The sequence below is a fragment of the Diceros bicornis genome, chromosome 18, assembly GCF_020826845.1.
Source record: "Diceros bicornis minor isolate mBicDic1 chromosome 18, mDicBic1.mat.cur, whole genome shotgun sequence".
Lineage (NCBI taxonomy): Eukaryota > Metazoa > Chordata > Mammalia > Perissodactyla > Rhinocerotidae > Diceros > Diceros bicornis.
In genome coordinates this window covers 23,565,704-23,582,442 of record NC_080757.1, presented here as the reverse complement: position 1 = coordinate 23,582,442, position 16,739 = coordinate 23,565,704, and the positions used below count along the sequence as shown (strand labels likewise).

Genomic DNA, 16,739 nt, shown 5'->3' with positions numbered 1-16,739 from the left:
CAAAGAAGCAGGGTCATTTGCTGAGAGTGAGGAGAGGGGAAGAGTGAAGGAGACTCGAAGAGTAAAGAATACTGAATGTAAAGTTTGTTTGTTTCTTCCTAAATAAAATATCTTCATATTCAGTGAGGAGAAGGAGTAATCTAGTTAGATTAAAGTTTTGAAAACTTCCTTATGTTTATTTAAAAACTATTTCTTTAATGTATAACAAATATTGGTTATAAAAGATTTGTAAGTAGAACTGCCATTGCCTAACTGGGTATAAATGAATTTTAAAAAGTTATAAGAATATTTACTCTTGAAAGAACATTTGAAAAACAGGAAAAAGTGCCCCCCCCAAATTGTCTGTATTCTTAATACCCAAGCATAACCTTACTCTTAGTTTTCTTCCATTTTTCCTTTTCAATGCCAAGGGGCTTATTATTTTTTTTGTGTGTGAGGAAGGTTAGCCCTGAGCTAACACCTGTTGCCAATCCTCCTCTTTGCTGAGGAAGATTGGCCTTGGGCTAACATCCGTGCGCATCTTCCTCTACTTTGTATGTGGGGTGCCTGCCACAGCATGGCTTGATAAGTGGTGCGTAGGCCCGTGCCTGGGATCCGAGCCTGCAAACCCCGGGCTGCTGAGGCGGAGTGCACAAACTTAACCACTGTGCCACCAGGCTGGCCCCAAGGTGCTTATTTTTTAAAATAATAGTTATAATTATGCTTTATATGCAATTTGTCATTCTCTGCTTATCAGTTACCCCTGTAAATATTTTTCCATATTATTACATAGTTTTCATGACCATCAAATAGTTGGGTCATTATTTGCTGAAGAGTACCCTATTGTTGGACATTTAAGTTAACAATTTTTAGTTGTTCTATATAATTATTTTGAACAAATGTTCCTAAGAAACTCATCGTGTGCCTACCTTTCATTACTTGATCAGCTGTGTCATATGTTTGAGCCACATTAGACACTAATTCTGGGTTGACTTTTCATTGTGACTTCACAGTCACACTGTGTTCAAGTAGATTCTCTTTCCTAATTTTACTAATTGTGTGTTAGGCTTAAAGATAGTGCAAGGAAACAATGTGTGCCCTGGCAGTTCTGTTACAACTTTAAGAGTATAGTTCTAATTTTATGCCAAATTTTAGTGTATATTCAAAGTAAGAAACATTACATATTTTTAATAGGTTGATCAGAGGATTAGTTTTGGATCATGGCACCCGTCATCCAGATATGAAGAAGCGTGTAGAAGATGCATTTATCCTTATTTGCAATGTATCACTAGAATATGAAAAAACGTATGTGTGTCAGTTACTCTTTATAACTTTTGAAACTGTTTTTGTAAAACAGTTTTTAAATCTCTTTCTTGCCTCCTAAATGTTTAGTGTAAACTCCTTCTGCCTTTTCCTCTTATTTCTCCCCTGCCTTTACTAGCTTGTTGTTATTACTCTTCTAGAGAGGTGAGCTCTGGTTTCTTTTATAAGACTGCAGAAGAGAAACAGAAATTGGTAAAAGCTGAAAGAAAATTTATTGAAGATAGAGTACAAAAAATAATAGACCTGAAAGACAAAGTCTGTGCTCAGTTCAATAAAGGATTTGTTGTCATTAATCAAAAGGTGAGAAAGAAAGTTTAGATTTGAACTACTTGTAAATGTTCTTCAGTGTTTCTCAAAGTGTGGTCTCTGGACCCCTCAGAGTCCCTGAGATCATTTGAGGGATTCTATGAGTTCAAAACTATTTTCATGATATTAATAATAATGCCTTGGCTGGCCCAGTGGTGTAGTGGTTAAGTTCACGCACTCTGCATCAGTGGCCCTGGGTTTGCAGGTTTGGATCCCTGGCATGGATCCACACAGCACTCATCAGGCCATGCTGTGGCAGCGTCTCATATACAAAATAGAGGAAGATGGGCACAGATGTTAGCTCAGGGCCAATCTTCCCCAGCAAAATTAATTAATTAATTAATTAATTAAATAAAATAAAAAATAATAAGGCCTTTTACATGTGTTGATATTTGCAGTGATGATGCAAAAGCAATAGTAGGTAAAACTGCTGGCACCTTAGTACAAATCAAAGCAGTAGCACCAGACTGTACTATTAGTCATCATATTCTTTATTGCCACACCACCACATACTTGCAGATGAAAAAAGGGCAGTTTCATTTAAGAATGTCTTAATGAGGTGGCAAAAGTTACTAATTTTATTAAATTTTATTTTATTTTTTTGAGGAAGATCGACCCTGAGCTAACATTTGCCAATCCTCCTCTTTTTGCTGAGGAAGACTGGCCCTGAGCTAACATCCATGCCCATCTTCCTCCACTCTATATGGGACGCTGCCACACCATGGCCTGACAAGCGATGCGTCGGTGCGCGCCCAGGATCCGAACCGGCGAACTCCTGGCCGCTACAGCGGAGAGCGCGCACCCAACCGCTTGCGTCTCTGGGCCAGCCCTAATTTTATTAAATTTTGATCCTTACATATGCATCCTTTTATAATTCTGCGTGACAAAATGTGAAGTATGCACAAAACACTACTACTGCATATCAAAATATCAGTCCTGAAGGAAAGCTCTTGTATAATTGAATTGCAAGCTAGACTAGCTACTTTTTTCATGGAATGCCATTTTTTACTTGAAAGAGTGACTGATAGACAAACTATGGTTTTTAGACAAGAGTATTTGGTAGGTTTTTCTCAAAAATGAATGAAGCAATCTTGTCACTTCAAGGAAAACAACGGACAGTATTTGTTGCCAATGATAATATTTGAGCTTTCAAACAAAAATTAGAATTTTTGAAACCTGTATTTGCCACTATGAGCTTGACAGCTTTCCAATACCTAAAAGACTTTTCTGATAATATTAGTGATGATATTAGCAGTTGTGATATTTTTGATATTGTATAACCATGAAATGTATCAACATGTGGAAGCTCTAACTAACTTAGTGAATCAGTATTTTCTAAATGAGTAAAAAATGCATGATTTAACAAAATCACACATGGGTAAATAATCCATTCAAAGTGCAAGATAGACAAAGGGCTTGTGATGTGAGAGAGTATGAAAAATTCATTGATATGGTTCCATCTTCCACATTGAAACTAATGTTTAAGAAACTATTACTTGTTGAGTTTTGGTATAGTATCAAAGAATAATATCCACATTTATCTGAAAAGGCTATTAAAATATTCTTCCCTTGTCTAATACATATCTGTGTGAGGCCAGGTTTTCTTCATATACTTTAATAACCAGAGCAACATATCACACCAAATTGAATGCAGAAGCAGGTGTGAGAATCCAGCTGTTTTCTATTAAGGCATACATTAAAAAGATTTGCAAAAGTGTAAAACAGTGCCACTATTCTCACTATATATATATATTTTTTGTTTAGGAAAGTATAGTAAATTTTTGTTAAAAATGTTATGTTAACATAAAATGAGTTTATTATTATTTTATTTTATGTTATTTTTTGGTGAGGAAGATTGGCCCTGAGCTAACATCTGTTGCCAATCTTCCTCTTTTTGCTTGAGGAAGATTGGCCCTGAGCTAACATCTGTGCCAGTCTCCCTCTATTTTGTATGTGGGATGCCGCCACAGCATGGCTTAACAAGGGTGTGTATGTCTGTACCCAGGATATGAACCCGCGAACCCCGGGCCGCCGAAGTGGAGTGCACAAACTTAACCACTATGCTGCTGGGCCTGTCCCTATTATTATTTTAAATGGATTAATACATATTTCTAAAATTTCCCAATTTTAATTTATAATATGATAAATATTGTAGATACAGCTCGCATAAACAAAAGCTCTTTGGGTTCTTAATAATTTTTAAGAGTGTGAAGCAGTGCTGAGACAAAAAAGTTTGAGAACTGCTGGCTTAAAACATGCTTGTAACTTTTATGTTACTTTGATTATAGGGAATTGATCCATTTTCCTTAGATGCTCTTGCAAAACATGACATAGTGGCTCTTCGCAGAGCAAAAAGAAGAAATATGGAAAGGTAAGCTTGCAGATAATTATATATCCTAAGTTTTTGAACAGATTAAATTGAAATTATCCCACGTGCGTTCCTTTTGCCTTATATGTAAACGTTGAGCAAAATAGTAGCGTACAAATTCCAAATTTTGTTCTTAATCTCATTAAATAACGGAATTGTCAAAAATCAGGATTGTTAACCTACCTCAGAACTTTGTTGAAGTACAAGGAAGGTTTTCATTTTCTTAAAACATATTTAAAAAACAATACAGTACAGCGATAATGTAGTCTTCTGTGTTAGATATCTTTTCGCCTTTAAAAAATTAGTCTTTATGTTTTCCATAACCAAAGCTATGGTGACATATCTGTAATTTCAGACTCTCTCTGGCTTGTGGTGGAATGGCTGTGAATTCTCTTGAAGACCTGAGTGTAGATTGCCTGGGACATGCTGGTCTTGTATATGAGTATACATTAGTGAGTATTTCTGTGGGCAGTGGTTATAAAGTGAACAGTGTACCTTTGTTATCTCTTTTAAGTACTAAACCTTTTAATTCAGGTTTTACATTTTGGGGCTGAGTAATCCACAGGACAGATTTTACAGTTTATTTGTTAAGAGTTCAAATGTAACTTAACTGCTTCTAACACATATTTAGTTATGCTTGATAAGAAAAATTCACATGAAGATTGGATTCTAATATTATAAATGAGGTCTTGATTTCATAATGACATTATATATTAAAGTTATATCTTCTTGTATTATCCTTTAGGGTGAAGAAAAGTTCACTTTTATCGAGGACTGTGTTAACCCTCGCTCTGTCACCTTGTTGGTTAAAGGACCGAATAAGCATACTCTCACACAAATCAAGGATGCTGTAAGGGATGGACTTCGTGCCATCAAAAATGCCATTGAAGATGGTAAGCTCTTCTTTGTAATGGATATGAACCTCATGTATTTTTAAAGTAATAATAAATCTATCATGGTATATATAGTATTTTAAAAGATATGAATGATTACTATTCCCTCATTTCACTTTGGACAATTCGTAGTTTAGATTGTGAAGGTTTTTCCTTTGGAATATTCTTAACAGTATGCTGCTCTTTTAATTAACTTCTGTTTATGAAATGAAAAAACACATAATTTAATGCTATGTTATCATTTTTAATTTTTATAAATTTATTTTTAAAACCATGAAAAAACTTTTACAGCTTAGAACTCATTCCATTACCTCAGGTGCAGTGTAATTTTAAGAAAGATTAGAAAAGAATATTAGCATTTATTATTTATTGATGATTTATTACCAGCTTCCTTCTAAAAGGAGTTAGGGTAGATAATTCAATAAAAACACACGTTTAAAATAGAATAATAAGCATATGAAAAGATGCCACATCATTAGTCGTTAAGGAAATGAAAATCAAAACCACAAAGAGATACCATTTCACAACCATTAGCTTGGCTATCATCAAAAAGCTAGATAATAATATATGTTAGCAAAGATGTGGAGAAATTGGAACTCTCATATGTTGCTGGTGGGAACTGTTGGAAAACAGTTGAGCAGTTCCTGAAAAAGTTAAACATAGAGTTACTATATGACCCAGCCAATCAACTCTTAGTTATTACACAAGAGAATTGAAAACATGTCCACACAAAAAACTTGTAGACAGATGTTTGTGGCAGCATTATTCATAATAGCCAAACAGTGGAAATAATCCAAATATCGGGCCGGCCCAGTGGCGTAGTGGTTAAGTGCATGCACTCCGCTGCTGGCGGCCTGGGTTCGGATCCCGGGTGCGCACTGACGCACCACTTGTCAGGCCATGCTGTGGCGGCATCCCACATAAAGTGGAGGAAGATGGGCATGGATGTTAGCTCAGGCCAGTCTTCTTCAGCAAAAAGAGGGTGATTGGCATGGATGTTAGCTCAGGGCTGATCTTCCTCACACACACACAAAAAATCTAAATATCCATTAGCTGGTGAATGGGTAAACAAAATGTGATATATCCATTCAATGGAGTATTATTTGTCCATAAAAAAGAATGAATACTCATATATGCTACAACATGGATGACCTTGAAAACGTTATGCTAAGTAAAATAATCTAAACACGAATGGCTATGTATTATATGATTCCATTTATATGAAATAGGAAAAGGCAAAACCATACAGACGATAGTATATTAGTGGTTGCCAGGGGTTGGGGGAGGGGAAAATAGGGAGTGATAGCTGATGAGTACAGAGTTTTTTTTGGAAAATGTTCTGGAATTAGATAGTGGTGATGATTGCACAACCTTGTGAATATATTAAAGACTACTGAAAAGTACACTTTAAAGGGTGAATTTTGGGGCCAGCCTGGTGGCGTAGTGGTTAAGTTCGCTCACTCTGCTTCAGCGGCCCGGCGTTCACAGGTTCGGATCCCAGGTGTGGATCATCAAGCCATGCTGTGGCAGCATCCCATATACAAAATAGAAGAAGATGGGCACAGATGTTAGCTCAAAGCCAATCTGCCTCACCAAAAAAAAAAAAAAAAGGCTGAATTTTATGGTATATGAGTTATATCTCAAAAAATAGAGCAATAAACTTTATAAACAATAGGTCAGATTTATCTGATAAGCAAGAACATAGATGTGAAATAATAGTAAAATAAAAGCTGGAATGGAAAATTGGAACCTAGGAAAAAAGAATATAAATATAGCAAATGTAATAGTCACTATAAATATTTAAGCTGCCAGAATATAAAGAGATGCAATCAGTTATATAGGTTTCATTATGAAAAAGGAGAAAACACATCAATTCCTAAGTTGAAAAAATATGGGGCTTTATATAAGGGTCACTGCCTTCTTTTTGTAGTTAATTTTGATAAAAGCTAGGAGCATTTTTTCAAGAAGATAAATGTATATGATTCAGGCATGAAGCCTTTAGTAGTTCCACCTGATTCTTAACATTTAGAATACACAGAAGAGTGAATGGACTACCTTTTTTTTTTATTACTTCAACCACCTGTTTTTTAAAAAAAATAATTTTACTGAGTTATAATTGACATATAATGAACTACACATATTTAAAGTGTACACCCATGAAACTATCCCCTCAGTCAAGATAATGAACATATCAATCACCCAAAAAGCTACTTCCTTGCCGCTTGGTATCCTTCCCTTCTGCCGCTCCCTGTGTCACCCCAGCCTCAGGCAACCACTGGTCTGCTTTCTGTGGCTATAGATTAGTGTGCATTTTCTAGAATTTTATATGAATGGAATAATACAATATGTATCCTTTTTTGTTTGGCTTCTTTTACTCAGATAATTATTTTTAAGTTAATTGATGTTATTATATCAGTAATTCATTCCATTTTATTGCTAAATAGTATTCTATTGTATGAATATACTACAATTTGTTTATCCATTCACCTGTTGATGAATGTTTGGTTGTTTACAATTCTCAGCTATTACAAGTAAAGCTGCTGTGAACATTTGTGTATAAGTCTTTGTATGGACATATGCTTTCATTTCTCTTGGGTAAATACCTAGGAATGGAATGGCTATGGAAGGTATATGTTTAACTTTTTAGAAACTGCCCATTTTGCCAAGTACCATTTTATATTCTTACCAGCAGTATATGAGCGATCCAGTTGTTCTGCATCCTCACCAATACTTGATATGGTCAGTTTTTTTTGTTTTTTGTGAGGAAGATTAGCCCTGAGCTAACAGGTGTTGCCAATCCTCCTCTTTTTGCTGAGGAAGACTGGCCCTGAGCTAACATTCGTGCCCATCTTCCTCTACTTTATGTGTGGGACGCCTGCCACAGCATGGCTTGATGAGCGGTGCGTGCCTGGGATCCAAACCTGTGAACCCTGGGCCACCAAAGCGGGGCACGCGAACTTAACCACTATACTATCGGGCTGCCCCAAAGTCAGTTGTTTTAATTTTAGCCATTCTGTGGCTAAAAATCTATGGTTTTAATTTGCATTTTCCTAATGGTCATTGATGTTGAACATCTTTTCATGTGCTTATTTGCTATCCACATATCTTTGGTGAAGTTTCTGTTCAAATTTTTTGCCCTTTTAAAAAAGTGGATTGTATGTTTTCTTACTGTTAAGTTTGAGAGTGTTTTGTATATTCTACATACAAATACTTTTCCAGATATATGATCTGAAATATTTTCTCCTTCTCTGTCTTGTTCTGTTATTCTTTTAACAGTCTTTCCAAGATAAATTCTTAATTTTGATGAAGTCTAATTTATCCGTTTTTTCTTTCATGGATTATGCTTTTGGTATGGTATTTAGGAAATCTTTACCTAACCCAAGGTCATAAAGGTTTTCTTCTATGTTTTCTTTTAGAAGTGTTATAGTCTTATGTTTTACATTGAGGTCTATGATTCACTTTAAGTTAATTTTTGTGTGTGGTGCAAACTATGGATCTCAGTTTGTTTTTTTTGCATATAGGTATCAAATTGTTCCAGCTCCATTTGTTGAAAAGACTATCCTTTCACCACTGAGTTGCCTTTGCATCTTTGTTGAAAATCAACTGTCCACATTGTGTGGTTCTATTTCTGGGTTCTTTATTCTGTTTTATTGATCTGTTTGTCTATCTCAATGTTAATATCATACTATCTTGATTACTATAACTTTATAATATTTCTTGAAATCAGTCTTGTTCTTTTTCAAGTTATTTTGGTTATTTTAAATCCTTTGTATTTCCGTATGAATTTTAGAATCAGCTGTCAATTTCTACTGAAAAGACTGCTGGGATTTTGATTGGAATTTCACTGAATATATAGATCAGTTTGGGAATAATTGATATCTTAACGATATTGAGTCAAGGTATATCTCTTTTTATTTGGGGCTTCTTGAATCTATCTCAGCAATATTTTGTAATTTTTGATATGAATCTTACACATCTTTTTTTTTCAGATTTATCCCTATGTATTTCATATATTTTGATCTTATCGTATATGATATGGTATTTTTAAAATTTCAATTTCTGGTTGTTAGTTGTTAACATATAAAAATACAGTTGATCTTTGCATATTGATCTTGAATTCTGCAACCTTGCTAAACTCATTTATTCTAGTAGCTTTCTTATAGATTTCGTTAAATTGTGTACATAAATGATGATGTTGTCTGCTAATAAAGACAATTTTACTTCTTCCTTTCCAATCTAGATATCTTTTATTTCTTTTTTCCCCTTATTTCATTGGCTAGAAACTTCAATACAGTGTTGAATAGAAATGGTGAGAGTGACGTCCTTGCCTCATTCATGGTCTTAGGGGGAAAACATTCAGTCTTTCTCCACTATGTATATTAGCTGTAGGTTTTTCATAGAAGCCCTCTGTCAGATTGAGGAAGTTCTCTTCTATTACTGAGAGTTTTTATCAAGAATAGATGTTGGATTTTGTCAAATGCCCTTTCTGGGGCCGGCCCCGTGGCATAGCGGTTAAGTGCCCGTGCTCCGCTGCTGGCGGCCCGGGTTCGGATCCTGGGCGCGCACCGATGCACCACTTGTCAGGCCATGCTGTGGCAGCGTCCCATATAAAGTGGAGGAAGATGGGCACAGATGTTAGCCCAGGGCCAGTCTTCCTCAGCAAAAAGAGGGGAATTGGCATGGATGTTAGCTCAGGGCTGATCTTCCTCACCAAAAAAAAAAAAAGGCCTTTTCTGCATCTATTGAGATGGTCATATAGTTTTTCTCTTTTAGTTTTTTTTTTTTTTAAAGATTTTATTTATTTATTTCTTCCCCCCAAAGCCCCCGTAGATAGTTGTATGTCATAGCTGCACATCCTTCTAGTTGCTGTATGTGGGACTCGGCCTCAGGATAGACGGAGAAGTGGTGCCTCCGTGTGCGCCCGGGATCCGAACCCCGGGCCACCAGCATCAGAGCACGCGCACTTAACCACCAAGCCACAGGGCCGGCCCTCTCTTTTAGTTTTTTAATGTAGTAAATTACATTGATTTTAAAATGTTCAATCAACCTTACATTCTTGAGATAAGCCCTATTTAATTATGATGTATTATCTTTAAAAAAATGGGTTACAATTTTTGAAATTGTGGATATGTATACATATATAAAATATGTCATTTTAACCATTAAGTGTACAGTTCAGTGGCAATAAGTACATTCACATTTTTGTGCAACCATCACCACCATCCATCAACAGAACATTTTTCATCTTGCAAAACTGAAACTCTATACCCATTAAACAATAACTCTCCATTCGCCTCTCCCCGCAGCCCCTGGAAACCACCATTCTACTTTCTGTGTCTGAATTTGACTATTCTATGTACCTTATATGAGTGGAATATAGTATGTGTCCTTTTGTGACTGGCTTATTTCACTTAGCATAGTGACTTCAAGGTTCATCCGTGTTGTAGCAGGTGTCAGAATTTCCTTCCTTTTTAAGGCTGAATAATATTCCAGTGTATGTGTATACTACATTTTATTTATCCACTTATCCATTGGTGGAAACTTGGGTTGCTTTACCTTTTGGATATTTGAATAATGCTGCTATGTGTATTACCCTTTTTATATATTGTTGGACTTGATTTGCTAAAATTCTGTTAGGAATTTTTATATCTAAATTTATAAGGGATATTAGTCTGAATATTTTTCTTATAATGCTTTTTTATCTTTTTTGCTGTTAAAATAATGCTGGTCTCATAGAATAAGTTGGCAAGTATTTTCTCCTCTCTAATTTTCTGAAAGTGTTGAATTCTTGTGTAGAGTTGGTATTATTTCTTCCTTAAATGTTTGGTAGAATTCACGAGTATAGCCATCTGGGCCCGGAGTTTTCTTCATGGGAAGATTTTGAACTACAAATTCAATCTCTTTAGTAGATGCAGGGATATTCAGGTTATCTGTTTTTTTTTTTTGGGTGGGCTTTAGTAGTTTGTGTCTTTCAATAAATTTGTCCACTTCGTTTAAGTTAAGATCATCAAACTACTGCCCATGAGCTAAATCTGGTTTGCTGTCTGTTTTTGGTAAATCAAGTTTTATTGGAACACAGCTACACCTATTCATTTATGTGTTGTCTGTGGCTACTTTCATGCTATGGTGGCAGAGTTGAATAGTTGCAAAAGAGATGGTTGGTCCACAAAGCCTAAAATATTTATTATCTGGCCTTTTGTAGAAAGTTTGCCAACCCCCAATCTAAATTTTCAAATTTATCGGCTTAAAGTTGTTTATAATGTTCCCCTATTATCCCTTTCATATGTGTAGAGTCTGTAGTGACGTTACTGTTTTCACTTCTGACACTGGTAATTTTTATGTCATTGATTTCTATTCTGGTCTTTACTATTTTCCTTCTTTTGCTGACATTAGGTTTCATTTTGTAGTTTCCTAAGGTGGAAGCTGAGGTTGTTGGTTTGAGACCTTTCTTCTTTTCTAACACAGGTGTTCAGTGATATAAATGTCTCTTTACACACTGCTTTAGTTGTAGCCCACAAATTTTGGTATGTTGTGTTTTCATAGGAGAATGGGATCAGGGAGGTTTTCAAAGCTACTCGTAATGTTCTGTTTCTTAAGCTAGGTGGTAGGTACATGGGCACATTTTTTGTACATTTATTCTTTATACATTATACATATAAATATTCTGTGTATTCAGTATGTAACAAGGAACTTTTAAAAAGTGTGAATAGGAGGTGAGGATATAATCACCTTGTGGGTGGACAACTCTTTTGAGCAGTTATGTTGTACAGCGAAGCAGAGAAGGGGGGGTAATTAAACAATGATGTGGGATAAAAGGAGAGATTCTTTTTCTGTTGTTTTGTTTTGAAGATGGGTGATTCCAAAACAAGTTTGCTGATTCAAAGAAGAGTCGTAAACTTTATAAAACCATACAAGTAGGTATAAAAATCATATCCTGGTGTGAAAACTGATGTGTTTAACCGGAGCTTTTGCCTTAGAAAAATAAGAACGCCTAAATTTTTTTCTCAGGTAGCAGTTTGGGTTCTGTTCCAGTACAGAAGTCAAATACTTCATTGAGTCCCAAGATTTCCATACCAAAAACTACAGCCAAATTATCTTGGCCCCAAAAATTTTTGAAATCAGTTATTATAATTAGTTACTTGCCACTATAAATTATAACTAACTACCTTTTAAATATAGTCATGAAGGAGTAAGATGAAGGTGGAAGAAATGCCTACTCTTATAAACAAGGAAATGAGCTGTTTGTAGCCAGCCTTCTGTACCATGCTTAATTATTTAATGGTGTATAACTTCAGGATGCTTCATAAGATATCTGAGTAATCACTGAGCTGTGCAACTTATTTTATTTCTGTATATATTTAAATACATCTTAGATGTGGGCAAGATAATAGAACACACTTGAATAGCTAGTTGCTTTTTTCTCTGGTTTTTCTGCATGGCATGTCTTGCCAATCATCTTTTTTTCTCCAATAGGTTGTGTGGTTCCAGGAGCAGGCGCAGTTGAAGTGGCAATAGCTGAAGCTCTTGTTAGGTACAAGCACAGTATAACAGGGAGAGCTCGTCTTGGAGTCCAAGCTTTTGCTGATGCCTTACTCATCATTCCTAAGGTACAGCTAACCTAATGGCCAAAGAACAACTGCTTAAACATAAGGTGTTTAATTATAAATTGCCCATATTATCTAGCAGTTAGCAGAGTAGAAAGACAGGTATTTATTTGCATCTCCCCACTCCATCTGTCCAAGATATTTTACAGCTAATGCAGGAAAACTTTTGGGATAACAGCTCAGAATCCTTATAGGAGTTTCATGAAATAGCTAAATTATCCCCTTGCTTCCATCTCTGAGCTCCAAAAATTGAAGTAACTCCAAAAATTTCCTTCAAAAATGGCTCATGATTAATCATAATGAAAAAGTTTTAAAGTTAAAATTTAATTTGATTTTTAGTAGACCTTTATTTTGTTGGTGGTATCCAAAGTGTTATCACTTCAGATTGTGGGAAGTGAGAACTTCCGGCTGTGTAGCACTCCCAAATACTGGCTTGCATTTGTCATTTTCCATATAATTCCTAGAAAAGGAGAGAAACCAGATTTTTTCCACGTATCAACAGAAGGACTGAGAACTACCATTACCTTACCTTTGCCTTAATCTGGTTGTGAACCACTTAGAAACACAGAAAAACAATTTCCAATATGCTATTACCGTGAATTAAAACATTACTGACAATGCTAGCAAAGTCTCTCTGATAATTGCTTTAAAATTATTCATAATTTGTGGAATGTTGTGAGTCAGATATCAACTTTTTTCTTTCCCCAAAGCAGCAGAGTCAGTAAGTAATGATCCTGTAGTTGACACGACTGGGTAAACCTGGTATACACTGGCGGTACCTGTTACTCATCAGCTGTTGGTTTAGGACCACTTGGAAATAAACCTGGTTTGGAGTGCAGGTATCTCCCTCCCTGTTGCCACAGGTCATGACTCTCCTCCTGTTGATCTCCTCAGAGATGCTGCAGGTTTCCTTTAGCAGGTGTCCAGGGAAAACTGGAAAACGTGCGGCTGGGGAGTTGGGGGAAACAAGAATACCATTCTACTTCCTTCCGTTGTTTTTTTAAAATCTTTTGCAAGGAAGGAAATTAATGTAGTGGGATGGGGTTTGGGGAACTCTAATGTCCTCCCCAGAATTTAGTGTGATATACATAGGGAAAATGTTTAAGTAAATAGAAAAACCACTAGATTCACAAAATAGTAATTTGATTTTGATTAAGAATGGAATTCTTCAAAAGGAGATGATTATTATCGATATGTTTTCACAAGACTAGAGAGCAGTGCCTTATTTTTTATATTTGATATTCAAATATATATATATATGAAGGTATTCCATACATATACTTGTTTTTGTTTTTATTCCTAAAGGTTCTTGCTCAGAATTCTGGTTATGACCTGCAGGAAACGCTAGTAAAAGTTCAGGCTGAGCATTCAGCATCAAAACGACTTGTTGGCATAGATCTGAATACAGGTAAGACAGTGAAGAAAAGTCGTGCTTCATAAAGAAAGAGGTTCTACTACAGTGACTCAGAACTTATAGTAAGGGGGCGAAGGTTTGGGTAACTTTAATATGTAAATTTTGGATGCCTTCAGTTTACATGTGCACTTCGTAAAAGAAAACATTCATTAAAGAGATCGTTATTGAGTGCTTGTTCTTGGACTCTTGGGATTCACACAGAACAAGATAGACAAAAATCCCTGCCCTTGTGAGCTTATGTTGTAGTGGGGGAGAATAGGCAGTAAATAGTAACCTTAAAAAGTTCCTTTAGCATTCTTAAAAGTAATAAATTCTATGGAAAAAATAAAAGAACAGTATAAGGATGACTGTGAATGCTAGCACAGGAGCGGGGGTGGGGGGTTCAATTTAAAGAGAATGGTTATGGTAGGCCTCATTGAGAATATGTCTACTGAAAAAAATCAAAGGAAATGAGGAAGTTAGCCATATGGGGCACCAGGGAAAGAGTGTCCTAGGCAGAGGGAACAGCCAGTGGAACAGCCAGTGTCTGATGTTTTTGAGGAGGAAGGAGATGAGAGAGGTAATAGGTCAGATCATGTAGGGGCATGTGGGCCAGTCTAAGGACTTTGACTTTCACTGTAGTGGAATAGGGAGCAATTTTGACCAGAGGTATGACATGGTCTAATTATATTTAAAAGGATCACTTGGGCTACTCTGTGGAAAGGAGTCAACTGAACAACTGCAGGTTGGAATTGCCACTAACTGCGTTGGAGAAGACTGTGGGTAGAGCATGTTGTGGTGGGGAGACATCAGCATTGACTTTTGGCAAAGTTCAGTTTGAAGTCTGTAGACTTTCAAGTAAAATAGACACTTGGATATATGAGTCTGGAGCTGAAGAAAGAGGTCTGGATTGGAGATAAAAACTTACGAGCCATCAGAGTGTATATGGTTTAAATCCAGAGGACTAGATGAGATCACCTAGGGAGTGAGTGTAGAGAGAGAACTCCAGGACTGAGCCTTTGGGTACTCCAACGAGAGCTCAGGGAGGAAGAGGAAGAACCAGCAAAATAGACAGAAAAATTGCCACTGGTGCAAAAGAAAAAAATCAGACAAGAGCGGTGTTGTGGAAGACAAGTGAAGACAGAGTAGTCAGGAGGGTGTGGTCAACTGTGTAAGTGCTGCTGATCCGTGAGACCTGAGAATCGACCATTGCATCTGACAGCATGGAGGTCACTGGTGACCTTGACAATAGTAGTGTTGGTGGTACAGTAAATATTGTTAAAATATACAGCCAATATTAACAGAATATATCAAGATCGTAGTATTAAAATAGTTTGTTTTTACTCTGCAGGTGAGCCAATGGTAGCAGCAGATGCAGGAGTTTGGGATAATTATTGTGTGAAAAAACAACTTCTTCACTCTTGGTAAGTTTATATTAATAAAAAGAGAAAGGGGCCAGCCTGGTGGCGTAGCAGTTAAGTGTGTGCGCTCTGCTTCGGCGGCCCGGGGTTCGCAGGTTCGTGATCCCCGGCGCGCACTGACTCACTGCTTGTCAAGCCATGCTGTGGCGGTGTCCCATATAAAGTAGAGGAAGATGGGCACGGATGTTAGCCCAGGGCCAATCTTTCTCAGCAAAAAGAGGAGGATTGGCATCGGATGTTAGCTCAGGGCTGGTCTTCCTCCCCCCCAAAAAAAAAAAGAGAAAGACTTAGGAACATAATTCATAACATTAAAATTTTTCTATTATTTTTGCCACCCTACAGTGGAAAAATGGTTAAGTATATGAAAAGGCATGGCATCCAGTTATTAAGACTAGTTTCTGTCATTTTACAGTCCCTTTTACATGTTAGTTCTAGCAGTCTAAGTTATAGGAAATGGTAATCTTACTGTTTATTTGAGGGAGAAGGGAAAGAAGGAAGTTTACTGAAGTAGTGCCACATGCATAGTGGGTAATGAGCTCAGTTTTGCTGGAATATAAAATCAGGTTTCCACTTTTATCAGCAAAGGAGTTGAAATTATAATACAAGGGGTGATGTTTGTATTTGTAATAGCGTTGTCTCATAAACTCTCACACCAACATCACTGAAGGACAAAGTACCTTTAGTAGCTGAAGATTGCTGGGGGGGAAGATAAGAGTGGGTTGGTGGGCTTAACTCACCCTGTCATGTTTTTCCTCAGCACAGGGATTGCCACCAACATTCTCCTGGTTGATGAAATTATGCGAGCTGGTATGTCTTCTCTCAAAGGGTGATTGAGTTCAAAATCAACTCTTCTAGAAGCTGAGATTTAGCACATCTTACATCCACCTACCATTATATAGCCTGAACCGTTCTCAATTTTTGCATAATAAATGCAGTTTATATTTGTTGGTCTTAGCAGTCTCAAACATATTTCCTCAAGGTGTAAAGAACACAAGAAATATTTTCACAATAAAGGAATAATAATGAAAATATTTTTCCCTAAGAGTTATAACTCCTTACCCTTTATTGTAGATGTGATATTATGATATAATAAGAAATATATATTTGGTCTTCATCCCCAGTTCCTGGCACAAGAGCTTCTAAAATCTGTGTAATTTCCTGAGTAATAGGGGTGATAGGAGCATTTTTTGTTATAATATTTGGTCTTAGTCCCCAATTCCTGACATCAGAGCTTCTAAGACCCTTGGAATCTCTGGAATAAATGAAAGTTTCTTTTTTATGCTAATGAGGTGGCTTGGTGACTCCTAGATAGCTTCAGGATGGAGGCTGGTTGCCAGAGGAACCAACCTGTGATTACAGGGTTAGAACTTTCAGCTTCCCCACCTCCCCCCATCTCCAGGGAAGGGAGAGGGGTGGAGATTGAGTTACTAATTAATCATGCCTATGTGATGA

At 36.6% G+C, this 16,739-nt stretch overlaps 1 protein-coding gene across 2 annotated transcripts in view; it reads left to right on the top strand.

Moving 5' to 3' along the window:
- Window positions 1-16,295, top strand: part of CCT6B (chaperonin containing TCP1 subunit 6B) — a 30,139-nt gene extending 13,844 nt beyond the window's left edge. The window contains exons 6-14 of one of the 2 annotated variants that reach the window (XM_058560365.1): window positions 1,174-1,284; window positions 1,443-1,602; window positions 3,897-3,979; window positions 4,332-4,428; window positions 4,722-4,869; window positions 12,343-12,476; window positions 13,779-13,881; window positions 15,218-15,290; window positions 16,045-16,295. In XM_058560365.1, the coding sequence (XP_058416348.1) occupies window positions 1,174-1,284; window positions 1,443-1,602; window positions 3,897-3,979; window positions 4,332-4,428; window positions 4,722-4,869; window positions 12,343-12,476; window positions 13,779-13,881; window positions 15,218-15,290; window positions 16,045-16,117 (982 nt within the window). In that variant the 3' untranslated portion in view covers window positions 16,118-16,295. The remainder of the gene's footprint in view (window positions 1-1,173; window positions 1,285-1,442; window positions 1,603-3,896; window positions 3,980-4,331; window positions 4,429-4,721; window positions 4,870-12,342; window positions 12,477-13,778; window positions 13,882-15,217; window positions 15,291-16,044) is intronic. The other variant, XM_058560366.1, reaches the window with a different exon arrangement.
- The last annotated feature ends 444 nt before the right edge of the window (window positions 16,296-16,739 follow it).